At 48.9% G+C, this 18,037-nt stretch overlaps 2 protein-coding genes and 1 long non-coding RNA gene across 7 annotated transcripts in view; 1 reads left to right on the forward strand and 2 right to left on the reverse strand.

The window, feature by feature from the left end:
• LOC148395801 (uncharacterized) overlaps positions 1-1,559 on the reverse strand; it is a 19,444-nt gene extending 17,885 nt beyond the window's left edge. For all 3 annotated transcript variants that reach the window (XR_015859369.1, XR_015859367.1, XR_015859368.1), the window contains exon 1: positions 140-1,559. This is a non-coding gene — a long non-coding RNA (uncharacterized LOC148395801). The remainder of the gene's footprint in view (positions 1-139) is intronic.
• On the forward strand, positions 1,085-12,238 carry LOC148395806 (glutamate receptor ionotropic, kainate 1). Of its 3 annotated transcripts, XM_088380383.1 has the most exons (17): positions 1,085-1,496; positions 5,519-5,767; positions 6,019-6,186; positions 6,263-6,520; positions 6,607-6,788; positions 7,033-7,086; positions 7,225-7,398; positions 7,762-7,905; positions 8,375-8,482; positions 8,841-8,882; positions 9,111-9,224; positions 9,403-9,606; positions 9,672-9,895; positions 10,141-10,259; positions 10,324-10,541; positions 10,750-10,975; positions 11,138-12,238. In XM_088380383.1, exons 3-17 carry the CDS (start codon positions 6,114-6,116, stop codon positions 11,425-11,427), a joined length of 2,430 nt encoding a protein of 809 aa, XP_088236509.1. In that variant the 5' UTR covers positions 1,085-1,496; positions 5,519-5,767; positions 6,019-6,113; the 3' UTR covers positions 11,428-12,238. The 3 variants fall into 3 exon arrangements, with proteins under 3 accessions (XP_088236509.1, XP_088236507.1, XP_088236508.1); XM_088380381.1 differs by lacking the exon at positions 5,519-5,767; XM_088380382.1 differs by lacking the exons at positions 5,519-5,767; positions 8,841-8,882.
• Positions 11,710-18,036, reverse strand: LOC148395807 (transcription regulator protein BACH1-like). Its single transcript, XM_088380387.1, has 5 exons — positions 17,917-18,036; positions 16,491-16,745; positions 15,416-16,375; positions 15,148-15,354; positions 11,710-15,071 (listed from the first exon to the last, which is right to left on the reverse strand). The coding sequence occupies exons 2-5, from the start codon at positions 16,731-16,733 to the stop codon at positions 14,883-14,885; spliced, it is 1,599 nt and encodes a 532-aa protein (XP_088236513.1). The 5' UTR covers positions 16,734-16,745; positions 17,917-18,036; the 3' UTR covers positions 11,710-14,882.
• Position 18,037: the final 1 nt, after the last annotated feature.

Here is an 18,037-nt window from a genome sequence, read left to right on the forward strand (position 1 = left end):
AACACATTGTGCGTTGACTTTCGAATACATATAACAAACATCTTAGCAGCCGCTTTGGCGGAATAATTGCACGTGTCCCTCAATTTGGTGCATTTTGAAACTTTCGACCCGAGGAGGCGCAAATGTGTTCCTCCCTCACCTGTCCAAATCGACATGACGAAAGGCAGCGATCGAGGGTCATGACTGAAGTTTTCAGATAAGTGTGACGTGTCAGAAACATATCAGAGCTTTTAGTTGGCCCAAAAGTAGACGAAGGAGGAGTTACAGCCCACTGGGCTCCAAGTTTGAGAAGCATGCTTAATCTTCAAGGCAGCAAGCAGCACTTGCCAAGATTACATTTGCCCGCCCGCCCGCACTCCCTCCCTCCCTCCCTCATCGGCAGCGTGGCCAAGATTTAATCATCGTTCCTCGGTGTACCCAAGCAAAGACGTGGTCGAGGTCGACCGCTGGCAGATTTGAAGTTAATCTTCACGACGTATCCATGTTTGCGGATCAGCCAGCTCGCCAGTGCCCTCAATTGGGTGCCCGGCACGGGAGGGAAAGTCTCAGCCCCGAACCCCGGCCGGCCCGCTGCGTCCAGTTACCGATAAGGAGCAGAAACCAAGCCGGAATTGAACAATTCTTTGTTTCAGAATAAATGTGTCGAGAACAGCCTTTGTGACAGCGCCATACGAATAAAGATATGTCGCATTGCATTCTACGAAGCCATTCGGTATTTACTTTTGCATGTGCGAGTAAAAGAAAACATTTGTTTTAGCATTAAGCCAACATTATATCAGCACGTTAAAACATGAATAAACACTGCCAATTTATAGGAATGTGGAAATGTCTGCACTACATTCAAAATGATGTCTAGATCAAATGAGTTGAAAAAAGATATGTGGCAAGATAACAAACGTGACCCTTTTCCAACTCGACCTGCAATTATTTGCATCCAAAAGAGGAAGAAATGTCACTGTCTTTCTTGAGTTCTGATAAAGCCACGAATACACTGGCTCAGCCCACTTGACATCAATTTGGCCAGCCCTGGTTTGAGCACATTTACAAAGGCTAGATTTTATTTTGAAACCCGGAAAGAGTATTTGCTCTCTGTGGTGCCTTGACGGCACGGAGCATCTCAGCGGTCCTCCTCCACAGTCGCACGCACGCACGCACGCAGCCTTCAATTCAAGCGCGCGCCGGGAAAAAACAAAGCTGCTATGTGCACGGTGAGCATGGAAAACAACAGCCGTGTCACGCATGAAGGATTTTAACAGACCATTTGGAGTTTTCTTTCTTCCACGTCACAATGAGTGAGAAGACATTGCGGGTCAGGGGCCACTTGATGGTGACGCTGAAGGATGCGAGGACTGGCAAGGTGTCGGCATGACCAAGTGACATCCATGCTCGACTGGAGCCCCCAGGGAGGACCATGGCGAAGAGGAGAGGGCTGCTCTTGTCGCTGCTCTACTTGCTAGCACACTTGTGGCTCAGTTGGCAGCAGGTCCTCAGGATTGGTGAGTGATTGACTGACTCACTGACTGACACTGACTGACTGACTGACTGACTGCGGGAGCATCACTCGGCCCGTTTGCATCTGAAATAAATTCATTGAAGCTCATGCATTTAAAAAAAATATATATACACTTGATTTCATTGCATGCTTTACATCATTGCTTTTAAAATACATTCATATTGTTTAAACAAATGAATGAAAAATTATAATTTAATAAAGACAATGTAGAATTATTCAATTTATTTCTAAATTTCAAACAATCGACTCAAATGTCTGCACAATTTAGTCAAACAAAAATGGAATGAACAAAAATGTGACAAATTCAATCCATTTCAAATGAAAACTTGGTATAGCACAACTGACAGCCGTTCCTAATATTTTGACTCTGTGGCCCACTTAAAAATATCAGAAACACCAAGTCTGGATATCTTTGAAAAGTTACTTCTTTGTGCTTAATAACTGAGTTTGTTGTCATCGCTTAAAAACGCCTCATAAAACGTTTGTATTGTATTAGTATTGATTGAATTGTTTTTTATATTTTGCATACAAAATGAATCGTATCTTACTAGAAATACCGGCAACATAATTTACATTTGAAGCATTTCACCAATTTTATAAGTAATCTACAACAACTCATTACATTTGGCTATGACATCTTTTTCTAATTTAGAATACTCCTCGATTATTATGTTCACAAGTTGGACTGGATTATTGCTGTTTTCTGCATTTCCCCCCAAATCATGTTCATGACAATAATCATGGGCCGAAGATTGAAATGATGTTAATCCACTCTGGTGTCGGGCTGCCAGAGTTTGGCCCTGCTCCGTCCACATGCAGCGCCAACGTAGGACCGCTCGCTGATGCCTGTCAAGGCCTGTCTGTCGCCTTTTGGCCCGCCGCCACGGGAAATAGATACAACGGCAGCTACGGAATAATGAGCCAGCCCTTCTGACCGTGCAATTAGCTCTTTTACATCTGATGCAACCAGTGAGAAAAGCGCTTCATTAAAACAAGTTGCGTCACAAAAAAACAGAATTTTTATACAATACTGGCACTTGAAGTGCGTCATCTCCAAATAGCTTTCACTGTCCTATCCAAACGTTTCTCTCTCTTAGACTCCCATTAAGATTTCAAATGTGTCACCTCCAACTGTCCCTCCATTGAATCCGGATTCATACCGGATCGGTGTGAAAGACAATTGAGACTCATTCAAATCGGTTTCGATTCTGATTTAGCTGAGGCTCAAGTTGAGGTCAACTCATCTTTACAAAGACTGCACACTTTCCGCTCACCCTGACATTAATCTCACGGTCAAGACTTGAGCACACGTCCCGCTCTGGCGAACGGGTCACCTCCCCGTTCTCAATCGACGCTCGGTGTCGTTAATCCGTCTCAATCATCGACGGCTGCGGCCGGCCTAATCGTTTGTCATTCTCATCCTGCGCTAATCTGGCCCATATGCCGCGGCGCTCCTTCCAATTACCGTCCCTCTGTGTTAGCGGGTGTCGCCGTCCGCCCGAGACGCGATCCATAATAATAATAATAAATCCCTAAACAACAGACGCTAATCGTCTTTCGGCAGAAAGTTCGCAGCTCGCCCGAGCGATATCGTCGCTCCGTTCGCTAACGTGTCTGGCCGCCAAAACATAATCCTCATTTTCACTCTGCGTGTGTCAGCGTGAGAACAAAGAGAGCTCAGTGGCGCACATCAAACGGGCCTCGGGAGCGCCTTCCATCCTTCGTTCGTTCATTCATTCATTCATTCATTCATTCTCGGGCCGGCGTCCGGCCAACTTGGACGGCTCGGCCCGGGAGAAAGGCAAAACACTACGCCGTTGTACCGCTCCGCCCTAAAAGACGGGCCTTCAGGAGAGCGCCGTTCACGCCACTTTCTCAGCACAGATCTGGGAATTGGATCCTCAGACAAAAAAAAACAAATGGCTCAATATGTCGAGGATTACCCCAGCCAAAAGCAAGAAGCCTGAACAAAATCTGCTCTCATCTCGAGCTACACGTCGTGCCTTTCGCTCGCTAGCTTTGTTTCCAAAACGGAGATGCAAAAGAATCTTGCTGTGGATGTTCATGCAAAGACAGAAGCGCGGCGCCAGAGGCCGCCGACGGCACGACGGCGCTCTCCCTGCGGCGCTGACCTCCCAGCATGCATCGCCCGCCCGCCCGCCCGGCGGCACCGTCTGACCTAATAACATAGCCACGACTCACTCACTGGTTTCCATTCAGGAGAAAATGCGTCTTCTCGCCGAGTGGTCAAAGGTTGCCACGGACAGACAAAATTAGGGGGAAAAGAACCCGCAGCTAAAATTTGAAAGGCAGTTGGCCGTTTTAGTTTGAAGCACGGTGACCTATTTGTCGGCCCGCAAACGGAATACGCCATAGGCCTCAAATTCAGCACGCGCATAGATAGATAGATTGATGAATTCAGCTTTGTTCTGCATGGAGTGCAGCTTCATTTTTTTTCCTAAACGCTTCCTTAAAAAATGGAGCAGGACAGATGAATCCGCGGATATAATTAGCGAACGAAGTTGCGTTCGAATGAGCTGCCAAGCCGCCCGCCTCCATAATCAAGCTTGTTGTGTCTTGTTTTGTGGCCTGGTTAGCGCGCAGTAAATCATTTATCTATCGCCACCCTGGATGCTCGGGTGCTTAATGAACCCCAACGGTTGCTTGGATTTTGAAGAAGGGAGCTAGGCAGGAGGAGATAAGTATCAGGCAGCACAACGCAGAGCTGGCTGGTGCCTCGGTGGGGCCCAAAGCTAAATTTGATTTTGTCATTGCAGCGCTGTTGCACTACAAAGCTGACTGGCTTTATTTATACAACATTGCAAGTGGTGAATATGATCTAGGATTGGAATCTGAGATGGCTTTTTTTTTTTTTTTTTTAAATGTCTTTCAGACACAAGGCGCAATGTAGCGTCACTACTGGCTCAGTTTGAATTCTCTGGATGATTTGCCACTGCTGATTAGCGGGACCGGCGAGTCGCGTTTTATGCCGAATTACACGCAAGCAAACAGCCATTAGCAGGAAGGTCGGCAAAATGGCTTGGTGCAAATCAACAGCATGATTGGACGCTCTCAAAAATGGCCGTACGTGTATGCTGGCGCGCGCATGTTGCCGTGCCAACGAGATGCTGCGATAGGTCTAATTGGCCCCAGCAATTTGTTTTGCCTCGTACAAAAAGCCATGTGGGGGAAGAGATGTTCATGTTCCTCCAGGAACTCTTACTAAAAGGAGACTTTGACTTTGACTAAATACTCAAAAGGGCTTGTGCTACATCATTAATTAGAAATTGCTCATTAATTGGTAAAAAAGAAAATGTTGAAACAATCCAAATCATAGATGCATACAATCGAAATACATTTTTCAAAAGGAACTAATCAATAACAATTGATCATTTATTTTAATGTAATGATTTGATTGTATTTGAATCCTTTGCTTTAACCATTATTATCCAACTCAATTTCCATCCGTACACCACCCTCATAATATCAGTCAGTGTAGTCTTGAATTTACATTTGGTGTTCCCTTTTTCACAAGGCAAACAAAGCCAAAATACAAATGAGTCCGCTTCCCCTCTTGTATTCCCTTCGAGCGTTGCCAGCGCTTTGGAGATTATTCATGCAGCACAGGCGCACATGATTTTGCATTTGTGTGATTAGAGGTCGACTACCGAGATGTAAATCACAAAATCGACATAGCGGGGGTAGGGGGGGGACTATTTTGGCCCCTGTGCACAAAACAGACCATCTGTTTGGAAGCGAGAAGTTCCAGCATATCTGTGTGTGCGCGCGCTTGAAAAATATGCTTGATTGATGCATTAATTAGTTGTGTGCAGAATTAGGAAGTATTTTACCGGGACCTGCTAGCAGCTGCTTGGAATGGGAGCACGATTTTCAAAAGCCAACCACGTAGCGCAGACGAGGAGCTCTCACTTTCAAAAAGGGACTTGACAGAAGCATTTTGGTCAAAAAAACGACTCAAAGCTTTTTTTTTGCACTCTTTGCCAGTGTAATACTTTGGGAAGTAGCGAGGGACGGCTGCGCCACGGTGGGAGCGGTCACAAACAACAACGAACGGAATGGGAGTTGGAGGGGGTCATCGTCAGCGCTCCCAAGGGAAGATTTTGAGCTTCGGACAAAGACGTTTGCAGAGAAGCTGAAGCGACCGACCTGCGCGTCTTGGAACGGTCGCGGGCTTTTCCCAAAAGCCGCATTAGGAAGAATGTAGGCCGTGTAAAGAGGACAAGGTTGGCCGAGGTGAAGCTTTTCTCTGAATGGGATGAAATCCGCTTTGGTGCCCGTGACCCAAGGACATCTGCGCAACATTATGTCATATTCGCAATTGCTCAAAGCAAATATGAAGAATGAGGCTGCAGAAAGGCGTGAATGATTTTGTCCATATTGCCCAGACAAAAACGTCTGGGGATAAAAGCGCCTGGCCCGGCCTGGCCCGGCCTGGCCCGGCCCGGCCCCCGTTTAACGCTTTCTGTTTTGCGCTGTGGCCCCAGGCGGCATCTTTGAGACGCTGGAGACCGAGCCCATCAGCGTGGAGGAGCTGGCCTTTAAGTTTGCCGTCACCAACATCAACAGGAACCGGACCCTCATGCCAAACACCACGTTGACCTACGACGTCCAGAGAATAAATCTCTTCGACAGCTTCGAGGCCTCCAGAAGAGGTCGCGAGTCTTGACGGGAAAATACTCGTGGAGAGTTTTCCATTTGGTCAATCAACTCCTTGTTTTTCCCTCCCAGCCTGCGACCAGTTGGCATTGGGCGTGGGGGCCGTGTTCGGACCGTCGCACAGCTCGTCGGTGAGCGCCGTCCAGTCCATCTGCAACGCCCTGGAAGTCCCTCACATCCAGACGCGCTGGAAGCATCCGTCCGTGGACAACCGAGACAGTTTCTACATTAACCTCTATCCCGAGTACACCTCCATAAGTCGAGCCGTGCTGGACATTGTGCAGTACTACAAGTGGAAGACGGTCACCGTGGTCTACGAGGACGCCACGGGTCGGTCGGCAAAACCTGGCGGCGGCGGCGGCGGGCGGCTCGAAGCGCGTAGAGCCTGAACTAACGATGACGTTTGTGCGTTGAAGGCCTGATCCGCTTGCAAGAGCTGATCAAGGCTCCGTCCAGATACAGCATCAAAATCAAGATCCGACAGCTGCCGCTGGGAAGCAAAGACGCCCGGCCGCTGCTCAAGGAGATGAAGAAGGGCAAGGAGTTTTACGTCATCTTCGACTGCTCCTACCAAACGTCGGCTGACGTCCTCAAGCAGGTGAACCGCAAACAAAAAGATGGCAGAGAAAGCCTACTAGAACATCGGGGGGTGGGGGGGGGGGGGAACTCACAAATAATGAAGTACACTTTTTATATCTGCATTTTTGGGCTTTCTATTAGAAATCTCCTTGTCAAAGCAAATTGTTCCTTTATTCTGCTTCCGCATTTCTTAATGATTAGGTGCCTTGAAAATGAATTGCAAGCGGGCGCATTTGCTTCTAACGCCTCTCAATGGTTTGCAGATCCTGTCCATGGGGATGATGACGGAATATTACCACTTTTTCTTCACCACGCTGGTAAGCAGGCAAGCCACATCATCATCATCATAATAATAATAATAATGATCCACAGCAGCGCCCAAAGTAGGCTTGCTGACAAACGGGTGTCTCCGACCGAATAAGCTGCAAAGTCGTGTCCTCCCTCTTTTCCTTCAGGACCTGTTTGCGCTGGACCTGGAGCCGTACCGCTACAGCGGCGTCAACATGACGGGCTTCCGGCTGCTCAACATCGACAACCCCAAGGTGGCCTCGGTGGTGGAGAGGTGGGCCACGGAGCGGCTGCAGGCCCCCTCCAAAGCCGAGACGGGAATGATGGAAGGCATGATGACGGTAAGAATAAATAGAGCACGTTTGGACAGCTCCATTTTGACTTGTTGATCCGTTTTAATGAGGGTCATTAAAAGCTATTTACAGATCTCGCTCCGGTAAACAAAATTAATCCACATAGCATGCTAATATTGCTTGTGCACTGTACTGAAGTCTGAAAAAGGGAGGCTGCCCCAAAAGAAAAAAAAAAAAAAAAAAATCAAGGCAGAAACTCTGAGCGAGAACGCTGAGGTTTATTTTGGGAAAGAATTAATTAGAGCTTCTGATGGGGAAGGGAGAAAAAAAAAAAAATCAAAGTTAGCGATGCCATTGTGTTTGCAGCACCGCACCGGCCAGTGAGTTGCGTTTGTTTGTGTGCCATTGCAGACGGAAGCGTCTCTGATGTACGACGCCGTCTACATGGTGGCGGCGGCCTCGCAGCGCGCCGCCCAGATCACCGTCAGCTCGCTTCAGTGCCACCGCCACAAGCCCTGGCGCTTCGGAGCGCGCTTCATGAACATGCTCAAAGACGTGAGTGGCTTGACGCTGGCGATTGACAAGCTGAAAAGTTGACCCACATCTGGATTGAGACTAAAATGGCCAATTCACGAGAATGATGTGCTTGCAGAAAGTTCGAAAGGACCATTTGGGCATGTTTGGGAGAAAAGCTTTGTGAGCAATGCTCAGCTTGAAGCTTATTCCAAGTGGGCTGACTTGATTGCATTCATGAGCCCCCGCTGAACCGCCACGCACTCAGACCCAGACCTTGCCTGCCTGCTCCATTTGCGTCATCATCATCATCTACTAAACACACACAGGCACAGAAATGTCCAGCCAATGCAGACGTGGCCATTAGACCGCACCAATTGTCTATGCGTCTGGCCCGAATGCATCAATTATTCCTTCTCTCCTAATACTTGTTCATTCAGAATTTTGCTGTAATCTGGCGTTTTGCTCTACGACAGTTAGAAGCAGAAATAATTGCAATTCATCGGCGCAGGTGCAGTGGAACGGCCTGACGGGCCAAATCGTCATTAACAAGACAGACGGCCTGCGCAAAGATTTTGATTTGGACGTGATCAGCCTGAAGGAGGACGGCTTGGAGAAGGTGAAGCCGCCGACCTGAATTTTCATGCTTTACGCTTGAAAGAGCGTTTTCTCTGCTTTTTGGTCAGAAGGCTTTTGGTGTTTTTGGTGAAACCAACTGCTAAACAACTGAACAAGATAGTGAGATCTTTTTTTGCAGGTGAAAGAAGAGAATCACCTTCTGCTAAGTTTGCCGCTTATATTGTCACAATGTATGGCTTAAAAGTGAATATGTCTCTACATACACAATGAGTGGCAAGTTAATGTTCTTTTTTTGGGGTTTCCCAAGTCATGTTTCGCTTCCCACTTGCTTTTGCTTTTGCCGCTGTCCAATGGCATCCATTTAAAAGTTTTTTGTTTCCTTTACTGTTTTCCACAAGATAATCGCAGGCAACAATCGCTTGAATAAAGTATGGAAAAAGGTCTGTACTTTAGCTGCCCCCAAAGCAGACTAAAGAAATAGTAACGCTGTTTACTAATCCACTCTGGCCGTCTGATTTTCTCCTTTCCCCTCTCAAAACGTGTCGGCGTCTGGTCTCTCATCTGTTGTGCTTTGACCGTTTTCCCTTTCGTGTGGCTTGTGCTCGGTGGCTCCAGGCCAAACTTTGTAGCCTGCCTAGAGCGTCATCGTGACGTGGTGTCGTTTCCAGATCGGCGTGTGGAACTCCCAGACCGGCCTAAATTTAACAGAAAACAACAAGGACTCGGGCACAAACGTCACCGACTCCATGGCCAACAGGACCCTCATCGTCACCACCATTCTGGTACGCTAAAAAAAATACGTAGCTCCTCCCTGCCATATACAACAATGACAATAATTACTACTTTCCCGTCGGCCGCGGCTTGACGGCTTTTTAGAAAGAGCACCGGAAAACTACGCTAACGTTTCAGAAAATAGCTAACCGCTGGCTAGCATAATTGAGGAAGATGAATTCTTTCCAGGAAAATCCCTACGTGATGCACAAGAAGTCGGACAAGCCGCTGTACGGAAACGACCGCTTTGAGGGATACTGCCTGGACCTCCTCAAGGAGCTCTCCAACATCCTGGGCTTCTCCTACGAGGTCAAGCTGGTGACCGACGGCAAGTACGGCGCTCAGAACGACAAAGGGGAGTGGAACGGCATGGTGCGCGAGCTCATCGACCACGTAAGTGCGCATTTCGAGAAGACGAGCCCCGAATTGCCACAATCCTAAGACTTTTGTGACGGCAGGTCGCCGACTTGGCCGTGGCCCCCCTCACCATCACCTACGTGAGGGAGAAGGTGATTGACTTCTCCAAGCCCTTCATGACGCTGGGCATCAGCATTCTCTACCACAAGCCCAACGGCACCAACCCGGGCGTTTTCTCCTTCCTCAACCCGCTGTCGCCTGACATCTGGATGTACGTGCTGCTGGCCTGCCTCGGCGTCAGCTGCGTGCTCTTTGTTATTGCCAGGTAACGCTCGCTGATTGGCTGCACTTGGCTGCTTTTTTCCAAAATGCTACAGGGGCAGTGCCCACCCAAAAAAGCACCACCCTTTTTCCCCCCAGAAATGAAAAAAACAAATCCCAGCTTCAGCATGATAGGCGATAAGGAGCGGGCTGCTTTCCGATGACCGAGGGATGAGGATCGGGCCGGTTTACGATTAGCAATTAGCCAAGTCATCTTCAGCGCGTTTTTGTGACTATTTGTCTCTCCAGGTTCACGCCGTACGAGTGGTACAATCCTCACCCTTGCAACCCCGACTCGGACGTGGTGGAAAACAATTTCACCCTCATCAACAGCGTGTGGTTCGGCGTCGGGGCACTCATGCAGCAAGGTACGCTTCGTCATTGCGGCGGGCGGCGGCGTTTGAGTAAGCAACCGTCACGGTTGTCTTTTAGGTTCCGAGCTGATGCCCAAGGCCCTGTCCACCAGGATCGTGGGTGGGATCTGGTGGTTCTTCACGCTGATCATTATATCCTCCTACACTGCCAACTTGGCTGCCTTTCTGACGGTGGAGAGAATGGATTCGCCCATCGACTCCGCCGACGACTTGGCCAAGCAAACCAAAATAGAATACGGCGCCGTCAGAGACGGCTCCACCATGACCTTTTTCAAGGTAAGAAAGGCCCCAATGCAAAATTGGAAATATGGGGGGGGGGGGGGGTTACCGGATCCAAACGTTTTACAAGTTTGGTAGCTAATGGTCCATCACATTTTCTGGACACATAATGGTCTTTAGGTATCCGCAAAACATGTCTTTGACCGTCGAGGACAGTGAGCTATTTCTTCTACCCCGTCAATAAGACCCCCTCTCACTCCAACAGAAATCCAAGATCTCCACCTACGAGAAGATGTGGGCCTTCATGAGCAGCCGGAAAAACACCGCCTTGGTGAAGAACAACCGCGAGGGCATCCAGAGGGTCCTCACCACTGACTACGCTCTCCTGATGGAGTCCACCAGCATTGAGTACATCAGCCAGCGCAACTGCAACCTCACGCAGATCGGGGGTCTGATCGATTCCAAGGGTTACGGCGTGGGAACACCAATAGGTACCCGACTAGGGGGCCATTTTGGGGGGGGGTCAACATCCAATTTGGCTGAAAATTGGGATGACTGTGGAATTCTTTCAAAATTCAACCACGCATGGGCAGGGCACGACGGGTGGGATGAAGTGGATGAATGGCGAGTGAGCTTTGCGTTTTCTTCCGCAGGCTCCCCTTACAGAGACAAAGTGACCATCGCCATCCTGCAGCTTCAAGAGGAAGGCAAGCTGCACATGATGAAGGAGAAGTGGTGGCGGGGTAACGGCTGCCCCGAGGAGGACAGCAAAGAGGCCAGCGCTCTGGGCGTGGAGAACATCGGCGGAATCTTCATCGTGCTGGCGGCCGGCCTGGTCCTCTCCGTCTTTGTGGCTATCGGAGAGTTTATTTACAAATCCAGGAAAAACTTGGACATCGAGGAGGTGAGCGTCGGCCAGTGCGAGTGGCACAATAAGTATTGACGCGCTCCGACCACTTGAACTTTGGACGGAAAAGATCCAAATGGGTCCAACTGCATTGTTACAATCAAAACTTTTCAAGTTTAGTGATTTCTGTAGTTTGGATGGAAAGCTCATGAATATTTGAATTGGACGAATACGTTGGGGGGGGAAAAAAAAAAAAAAGTCCTTTGAGGGAATAATAGACATCATGATGCTTTACCATCACGGCCTTTGTGTTTTGATGCAAAACAAACAACAAGACAAAATGTCCAAAACTTTGGACAATGTGAGGTCAAATGGCACGTTGTTGTTGTTGTTTGGAGAGCATTTGCATATTTCAAACAAAATGGTGTGCAATACCTTCTACCGTGTTTTTTGCACCTATACGTATTTCAAAACGTTGTTTCAGTGAATCTTCTTTTGTTGTATCTATCAAGTTTCTGTTTTTTTCTCTCGAGCGAAAAAAAAAGTGATGCGAAAACATGACATCCTTTCGAACCCTTTGATCGCTGCTTGTTTGGTATTGCTGTGTTGAGTTTCTTATTTTGTCCCCTTTTGCTGCCATTTCAAATGACGCTCAAAACATTTTGGGTACATGATTTCACATATTACATCACTGCAAGCTATGTCTTATTTTTGGCATGCCTGAGGCTTCCTTGAGGCCATTCCGACCATCAAACCACTCTGCTGTATCCAAGCCAATTATTTTCTATTAACTGCTGATTAAATGTCAGATTTGAGCACGCTGGTACTTTGACTGGCCAAAAGACCAGAGGGGCAGTGTTTGAGACAATTAGCAAGATAATAAAGACAAGGAAAACATTAGCACACACTCCTGATTAGCTTATGTGTTTTTTGTTTTAACTTTAGGCCCTTCTCATTTTCTGCTAACGAGCGGTGCTTACTTTTACGGCTACATCTGAACCGAGATGAGCGCTTTGACTTGTCAATAGGCACATGCACCCGACGGACCAACGAAAACGTTTCGGATCAATCTGGTCCTTTGCTACCTAATGAACCGTTGGATCGTCTCAAGTATCAAGGGATCAGCGTTGTAGTTGCCGTTGTTAGCTGCCGTTGCTAGCTGCCGTTGCTAGCTAGCTTGAGGGTGGAGACGTCCTCCGGTGTCTTTGACTTGTCTGGCAGATTTCAGTGTTACGACCCTCCTTTCCATAATCCTGTCAGCGGAATACTAGCCCCGAAAATGAAGTTCATGGAGACCATGTAATCAGGATACAGTCGCTTAACAGCTTATACGATTAATGTTGTGTCACTAAAAGGTTAAGGACCTTATGTTGGGAATGACAGTCAAGCATTGTGCGTGGCACTCTGACCCCGGGGAGATAAGAGTCCGATTTTGTTGCAGATCACACAACAAAAGCGATGTTTTTTGCCACTACGGCGCTCTAATCTACTGGCAATTTTGCAGCTGGTTCGGGCCGGGCAGGAAATTGTAATCTACTCGTGCGTTCTATTAGCACGTATGTTGCGCGACTTAGCAAGTGGACAAAACTCCCGATGTTTTAATTAATTTCTAATCCCCCTGTTTCCTAATCCTGGCTTGCTTGCCTTTCAGAGGGATAATCGCTGGTGTAATTGTGAAAAGGAAGTCACGACGTGGCGTGAACGCAAAGCCTTACAATGTCAAAAGTGGGTTGATCAATGAAACCAAATGCGACGGGTCGGAGTGAAAAATGGCACCACGAGTTCTTCCTTTAAGACCGTTGAAGGTTTTGGTATTCTGATGAATTCCAGGATTGGTCTTAAACTGCTTTCATTTTGTTTGCCGCTTTTTAATCTTCTAACCCTGCATTCTTAATCAGAACTGGGAGCAGGTTTTTAATCTGGCATGAATGAGGCCGCGGATTAGCAGCCCCTGACCTTGCCATGTCGCGCAGCTGCTGATGCTGCTGATGCTGCTGATGCTGCTGCTTCTTCTTCCTCCTCAAATCAAGCCTGTCTTTGCCGGCCGGCCGGCCGGCCGGGGTCGCTCGCAAAGAGAGGATCATCGTGCGCTCTTCTTTTGATGCAGCGTAACGGTAGCCGGCGGCGCCGGGGGAAAACTCCAACTGCGGCCAATGAGGTGACACCGAAGGCACGTTTGACAAGCGCCATCTTGACGATTGCGTGTTACGGCAGGTCGGGAGGAGGCGGGGCCGATATCTGATGTCTGAGCGTGTAATCTCTGACTGGTAGATGCGACGACCTCACTTGTCGGGACTTTGTGCGCCTTCGGGCGTTGACTTCTTGGGTGGAACGAGAGCCCAGCAGGCGAAAAATGTTCACAACAATGGCCATGCAAAATGGGCAACCCTCCCTTGCAAAAGTATTGGAACATACGGAAGCGGCACAATTGGTTGTTTGGGACCCGCCAACGGCTCTCTGGTTTGCACGTCGGTTACACTTGGAAATGGACTTATTTGGGCATAGACGGACCGGACCGTTCCCGCTTTACATTGCTAGTTTGGTTTTCAACATAAGGATCAAAGCGAATCTGGCCTAAACAGCAGAACAAAAAGGAATTTTATTTCTAGCAGAATAAAAGGAATTTTATTTCTATTCTTCACTTTCAAGGCTGCATCCTTATTTTTAAGTTCATTTTGGGTGAAAAAGTAGAATTAAATTGAGTGTAGGAGGGAAAATGATTTTCAAAATTGCAAACGCAAATTCATATAATACATTTTTACCTCTCATTTTCTTATGTTCGCCTCTTTTAAAAAGGTGACAATGTTTTCACTTCCTTCAAGTGACCAGAAAAAAATGCACATGATCTCAGAGTAGTAGATGCTATTTACAAATCATAGTTTGGGAGAACGGATTTACCACCCTGAATGATGATCCAGGATTTCGGACATTCTTGCACCCCTTTCTTTCCCCATCTCCGACCCATGAGCAATGCAATTGCTGACGTCTACCGCCCTCTAGTGGCACAGCTAGCACACAGCTAGTACACAACGGATTTTGATTGTAAAAGAAAACATTTAATAGAAAATTGTCGTCAATATGGGCTCTGGGTTAATGTGCAACAGTGCTTTAGAATGAAATGCGTAAGGCACCATTTGCATGACAGAGCATCAACAATACCGTTACGGACGATGCGCGTTAGCAGTGACAGTATCATGACATAGAAAAGTTCCGTTAGTGCTTTGCATATTTCTTTAGAGAGTTACAGTAATATAATACTTGATGATGATGATGACAAAAACGAGTTAGGGGGGGACGTGTTCAAGTGCAGATTTCGGGATCAGGGTGAGTCTCTTCCCTGAGAAATCAAACGACGGATGCCTACGCTGGGGTTAGGAACACACTGGGAACGTTGCTACAGTTAAAGTCCCATCTAGATTGAGGTTGATTAAAAATGCCACCTCCGTGTGGGCGTGACTACAGTTTGGCATACTATAAAAAGGTCCTTGGACACAAGGTGAAGTACACTAGGGCAGGCCAGAGGCTCCAAACTTACCGCTTGAAATGCGCCTTCACGCATCTTCCTGCGGCGACGCCGGCGAGTCGGGGGCCGGCAGCTTGGCCAGGAAGCGCAGGCGGTCCTGGTCCGAGGCGGGCTCGGCGCTGATGCTCTTGCACAGCCTGCAAAGACTCTGGCGTGTTTCCTCCAGGTTCTGCTCCAGTTCTGCACGCTCCTGAAGTAACTTCTCCTTCTCGCTTTTCTGCGAGCAAAAAATGCAGTTGAAATCAAGCGGCAATATCGAATGGAACTAAAAAAGGAAGGGGCAAGAGACTTACCAATGTTTTGATGTCACCGTCCAGATGGTGTATGCTGTCCATCTTCCTCTTCCGGCATCGTTGCGCCGCCGCGCGATTTTTGCTCCGGCGCCGGACGTCGTGAACAAAGTCCAGCTGCTCGGGCGTCATGGAATGGTGCTTGAGAAGCTGCTGGAAAGCGCTGCGACTCAGCGCCGAGATGTGCTCCACTGGGAACGGCAGCTGAATCTGCAGAGGAGCGACAGCGGGTCAGTAGGGTTCCCCAAAGTTGTCCAGACGCGACGCCCACCTCGGCCGCTCTCCTGTTGTTGGCCTCCGTATCGCCGTCCGTGTCCACGTCGTCGGAGTCATCCCCGGAGTTGAGCGAGGATATGCAGGGGCTCTTCTCCGATTGGGACGGAGCGTCGGCGCACGGGTTCGACTCGTCGGCCGATCCCAGCTCCCTGAGGAAAGGACAGTCGGCCGGATTGGAGGTCAGGTCCAGCTGTTTGAGCCAATGGAAGTCCGAAGGGGATTTCTCCAGATCGCTCCGGTCCGAGGGGGGCGCAGCCTGAGCCGGCGCGTACAGGTCGGACCAAAACCCCTTGGCCAGATGCTCGGCCACCTCCCGCTCATCCTTGCTTCTCTCCGAGAATCCCTCATCCTCGGCCGCCCGCTCCAAGAGGCGAGCACCGGGACAAGAAACCAGGCCGCAGTCCTCGTCGAGTCCCTCCCCGGGCCGCGTGCCGTCGAGCGGATCCACGGGCTCCGCCGCCGACAGCTCGCACGGCAACTCCGGCACACCCGAGCGGCTTTGGGCGCAAACGTCATCGGAGGCCAAAACGTCCCCGCCGGCGCACAGCTGCGAGGCGTGCCCCGCTTTGGCCGGATCGGCCAGCGACAACATTGGACACACGACGTCGGCCGACAAATCCGGGGATAACGAAGACATCTGCGGCCCGCAGGTTTCCAAACACAAGTCGCGGGTCGGAGCGGGAGCGCCCGACGGGAACGGCGGCGGGGGTTCCGAGCGCAGGTGGCAGCTGCGCGCCGGCTTGGCCTCGCCGCCTTGACAGCAGCGCTTCCGCTTGACATCGTGCGCTTCCGGCTCGCAAAACTTGGGGATGAGGAAATCGAAGCATGCCGACTCCAGGTTGCGAAAGCCCAAGAATTTGGCGCAGCTTTGGATCTCGTGGATGTTTTCTTTCGTGAAGAGCAACTTGGAGGTGTAGGCGAACTGGAGCAAAGGTTCAAAGCCCCGCACTGTCACCTGGGTGGGTGGGGCAAAAGAGGAAGACCATCCGTTGGGTCTCATTGACGTCCGTCGGGCGCAGGCGCACCCGCCAGCCGAATAAAAATCGGACGGAGCGAGTTCCCAAACTGACCTCGTCCGGCAGGGCGACCACGGCGTTGCGTTTGGAGTCGGCGACAGCGACGCAGCCGTGGAAGTACTCGCTACATGAGGCCAGGACGGCGGCGTGGGCCCGGAAGCTGCGGCCCTCCACCACCACGGTCACGTCGCACAGAACGTCCCGCCGCCGCTGCTCGTCCAGGCACTGCAGCACGTGGGCGCTGTGCACGGCCGACTGGAAGGTAAACACGGACACGCGCTGGGCTTGGAGCAGCATGGTTCACTCGGCCTGAGGAGCGAAGAGGAAGGTCTTTAATTGCAGGTCTTCCAAAAATCTTCATTCAATGATACCTGATGTCGCCAAATATGAATTGAACTGCCTCCGTGGAAAATAGCGCTCTGTAGGAAATGATACTTGATAGAAATGGCAGCTTAGTATACTTCTGTAATTTTGTGGTTCTACGCAGAGGACAAAACTTTTCATCTCTGTATTATATCATCTGTCTACATGTGTTGCTCCATCGTTTGTGTTCAAATATTCATGACTTGAAGCACTAACTCCATCCAGCACAACACTGACGATATAAGAAAGCCCATAAACGGTGTTTTGCATTGTTTGTTAGCATTAAGCTAAACTGACTTCTTAAGGCAAAGCTATGCGGTTGTTTGAAATACACAACGTGTCATTATTTTTGATTTATTGTAAACTTCAACTGAGAGTGTTCCTGAGTCACGACACAGTCAACACTTGAGTCATTTCATTGCCATTAATTAAACCACTGTTATTCATATTTTTGCCAAGAAAAGTGGCATGCCATGCGTCTTCGTTTTCTGCCACAAAAATCCCTGCTCTTCACTAGTTCGGGGAAATGCAGTTGCATAACAACAAAATGAGTTCATTTAAAAGCAACGCTGCTTTGTTTCGATCGACGGACGACACGACGAAAACATGATTTAGTAAGATGCTTATGCGTTCAAGCTCAACTCTTTTTGCAGTGATGTCAAACACGAGGATCGCAATATTAGGAACACTTCTCAGCGTCATATGCATTTCCGTACAATTGAATATGGACAAAGTTGAGCATTCGCTTGTCGACTAAGCTGTTAGCTGCCTTTTTAGCACTTTTCAACTCGTCGAGGGAAGTTCAAAATGCTGACTCATGTTTGGCCAACTTGGCCAAACACACGGGGGAGAAACAAAAGCTCAGTGGCGACCAACTCTTGTTTGACTGCACGGTTGATTCTTTCTGTCGACGAATGTTCATATTAAATTTATCGTATTAAGTTTGACAACTTTTGGAAGTAATAAAAACATCGCTTTTGTGCCCCCCCCCCCTCACCACCCCACGGAAGGCGAGGCCGTTATCGCTCTAATTTAAAGCGACAATATTGATGAAGTCAAAAGCGAAGATATAGAAAATACAAGAACTAATCGATTAAAGCGTAGAATGAGCACCGACCTGGCGTGTCAACTCGTTAGCGGTACCATTTGTGAGCTCTGGGTCGAGACGAATGTGCCCATCCGGGACCAGTCAGCAAAAGAACAAGATGGGAAAAGCTTGGTGCGCATGCGCGGGGGAA

Source organism: Syngnathus floridae, chromosome 7, assembly GCF_059516105.1.
Source record: "Syngnathus floridae isolate MCC-2025c chromosome 7, RoL_Sflo_1.0, whole genome shotgun sequence".
NCBI classification, from domain to species: domain Eukaryota; kingdom Metazoa; phylum Chordata; class Actinopteri; order Syngnathiformes; family Syngnathidae; genus Syngnathus; species Syngnathus floridae.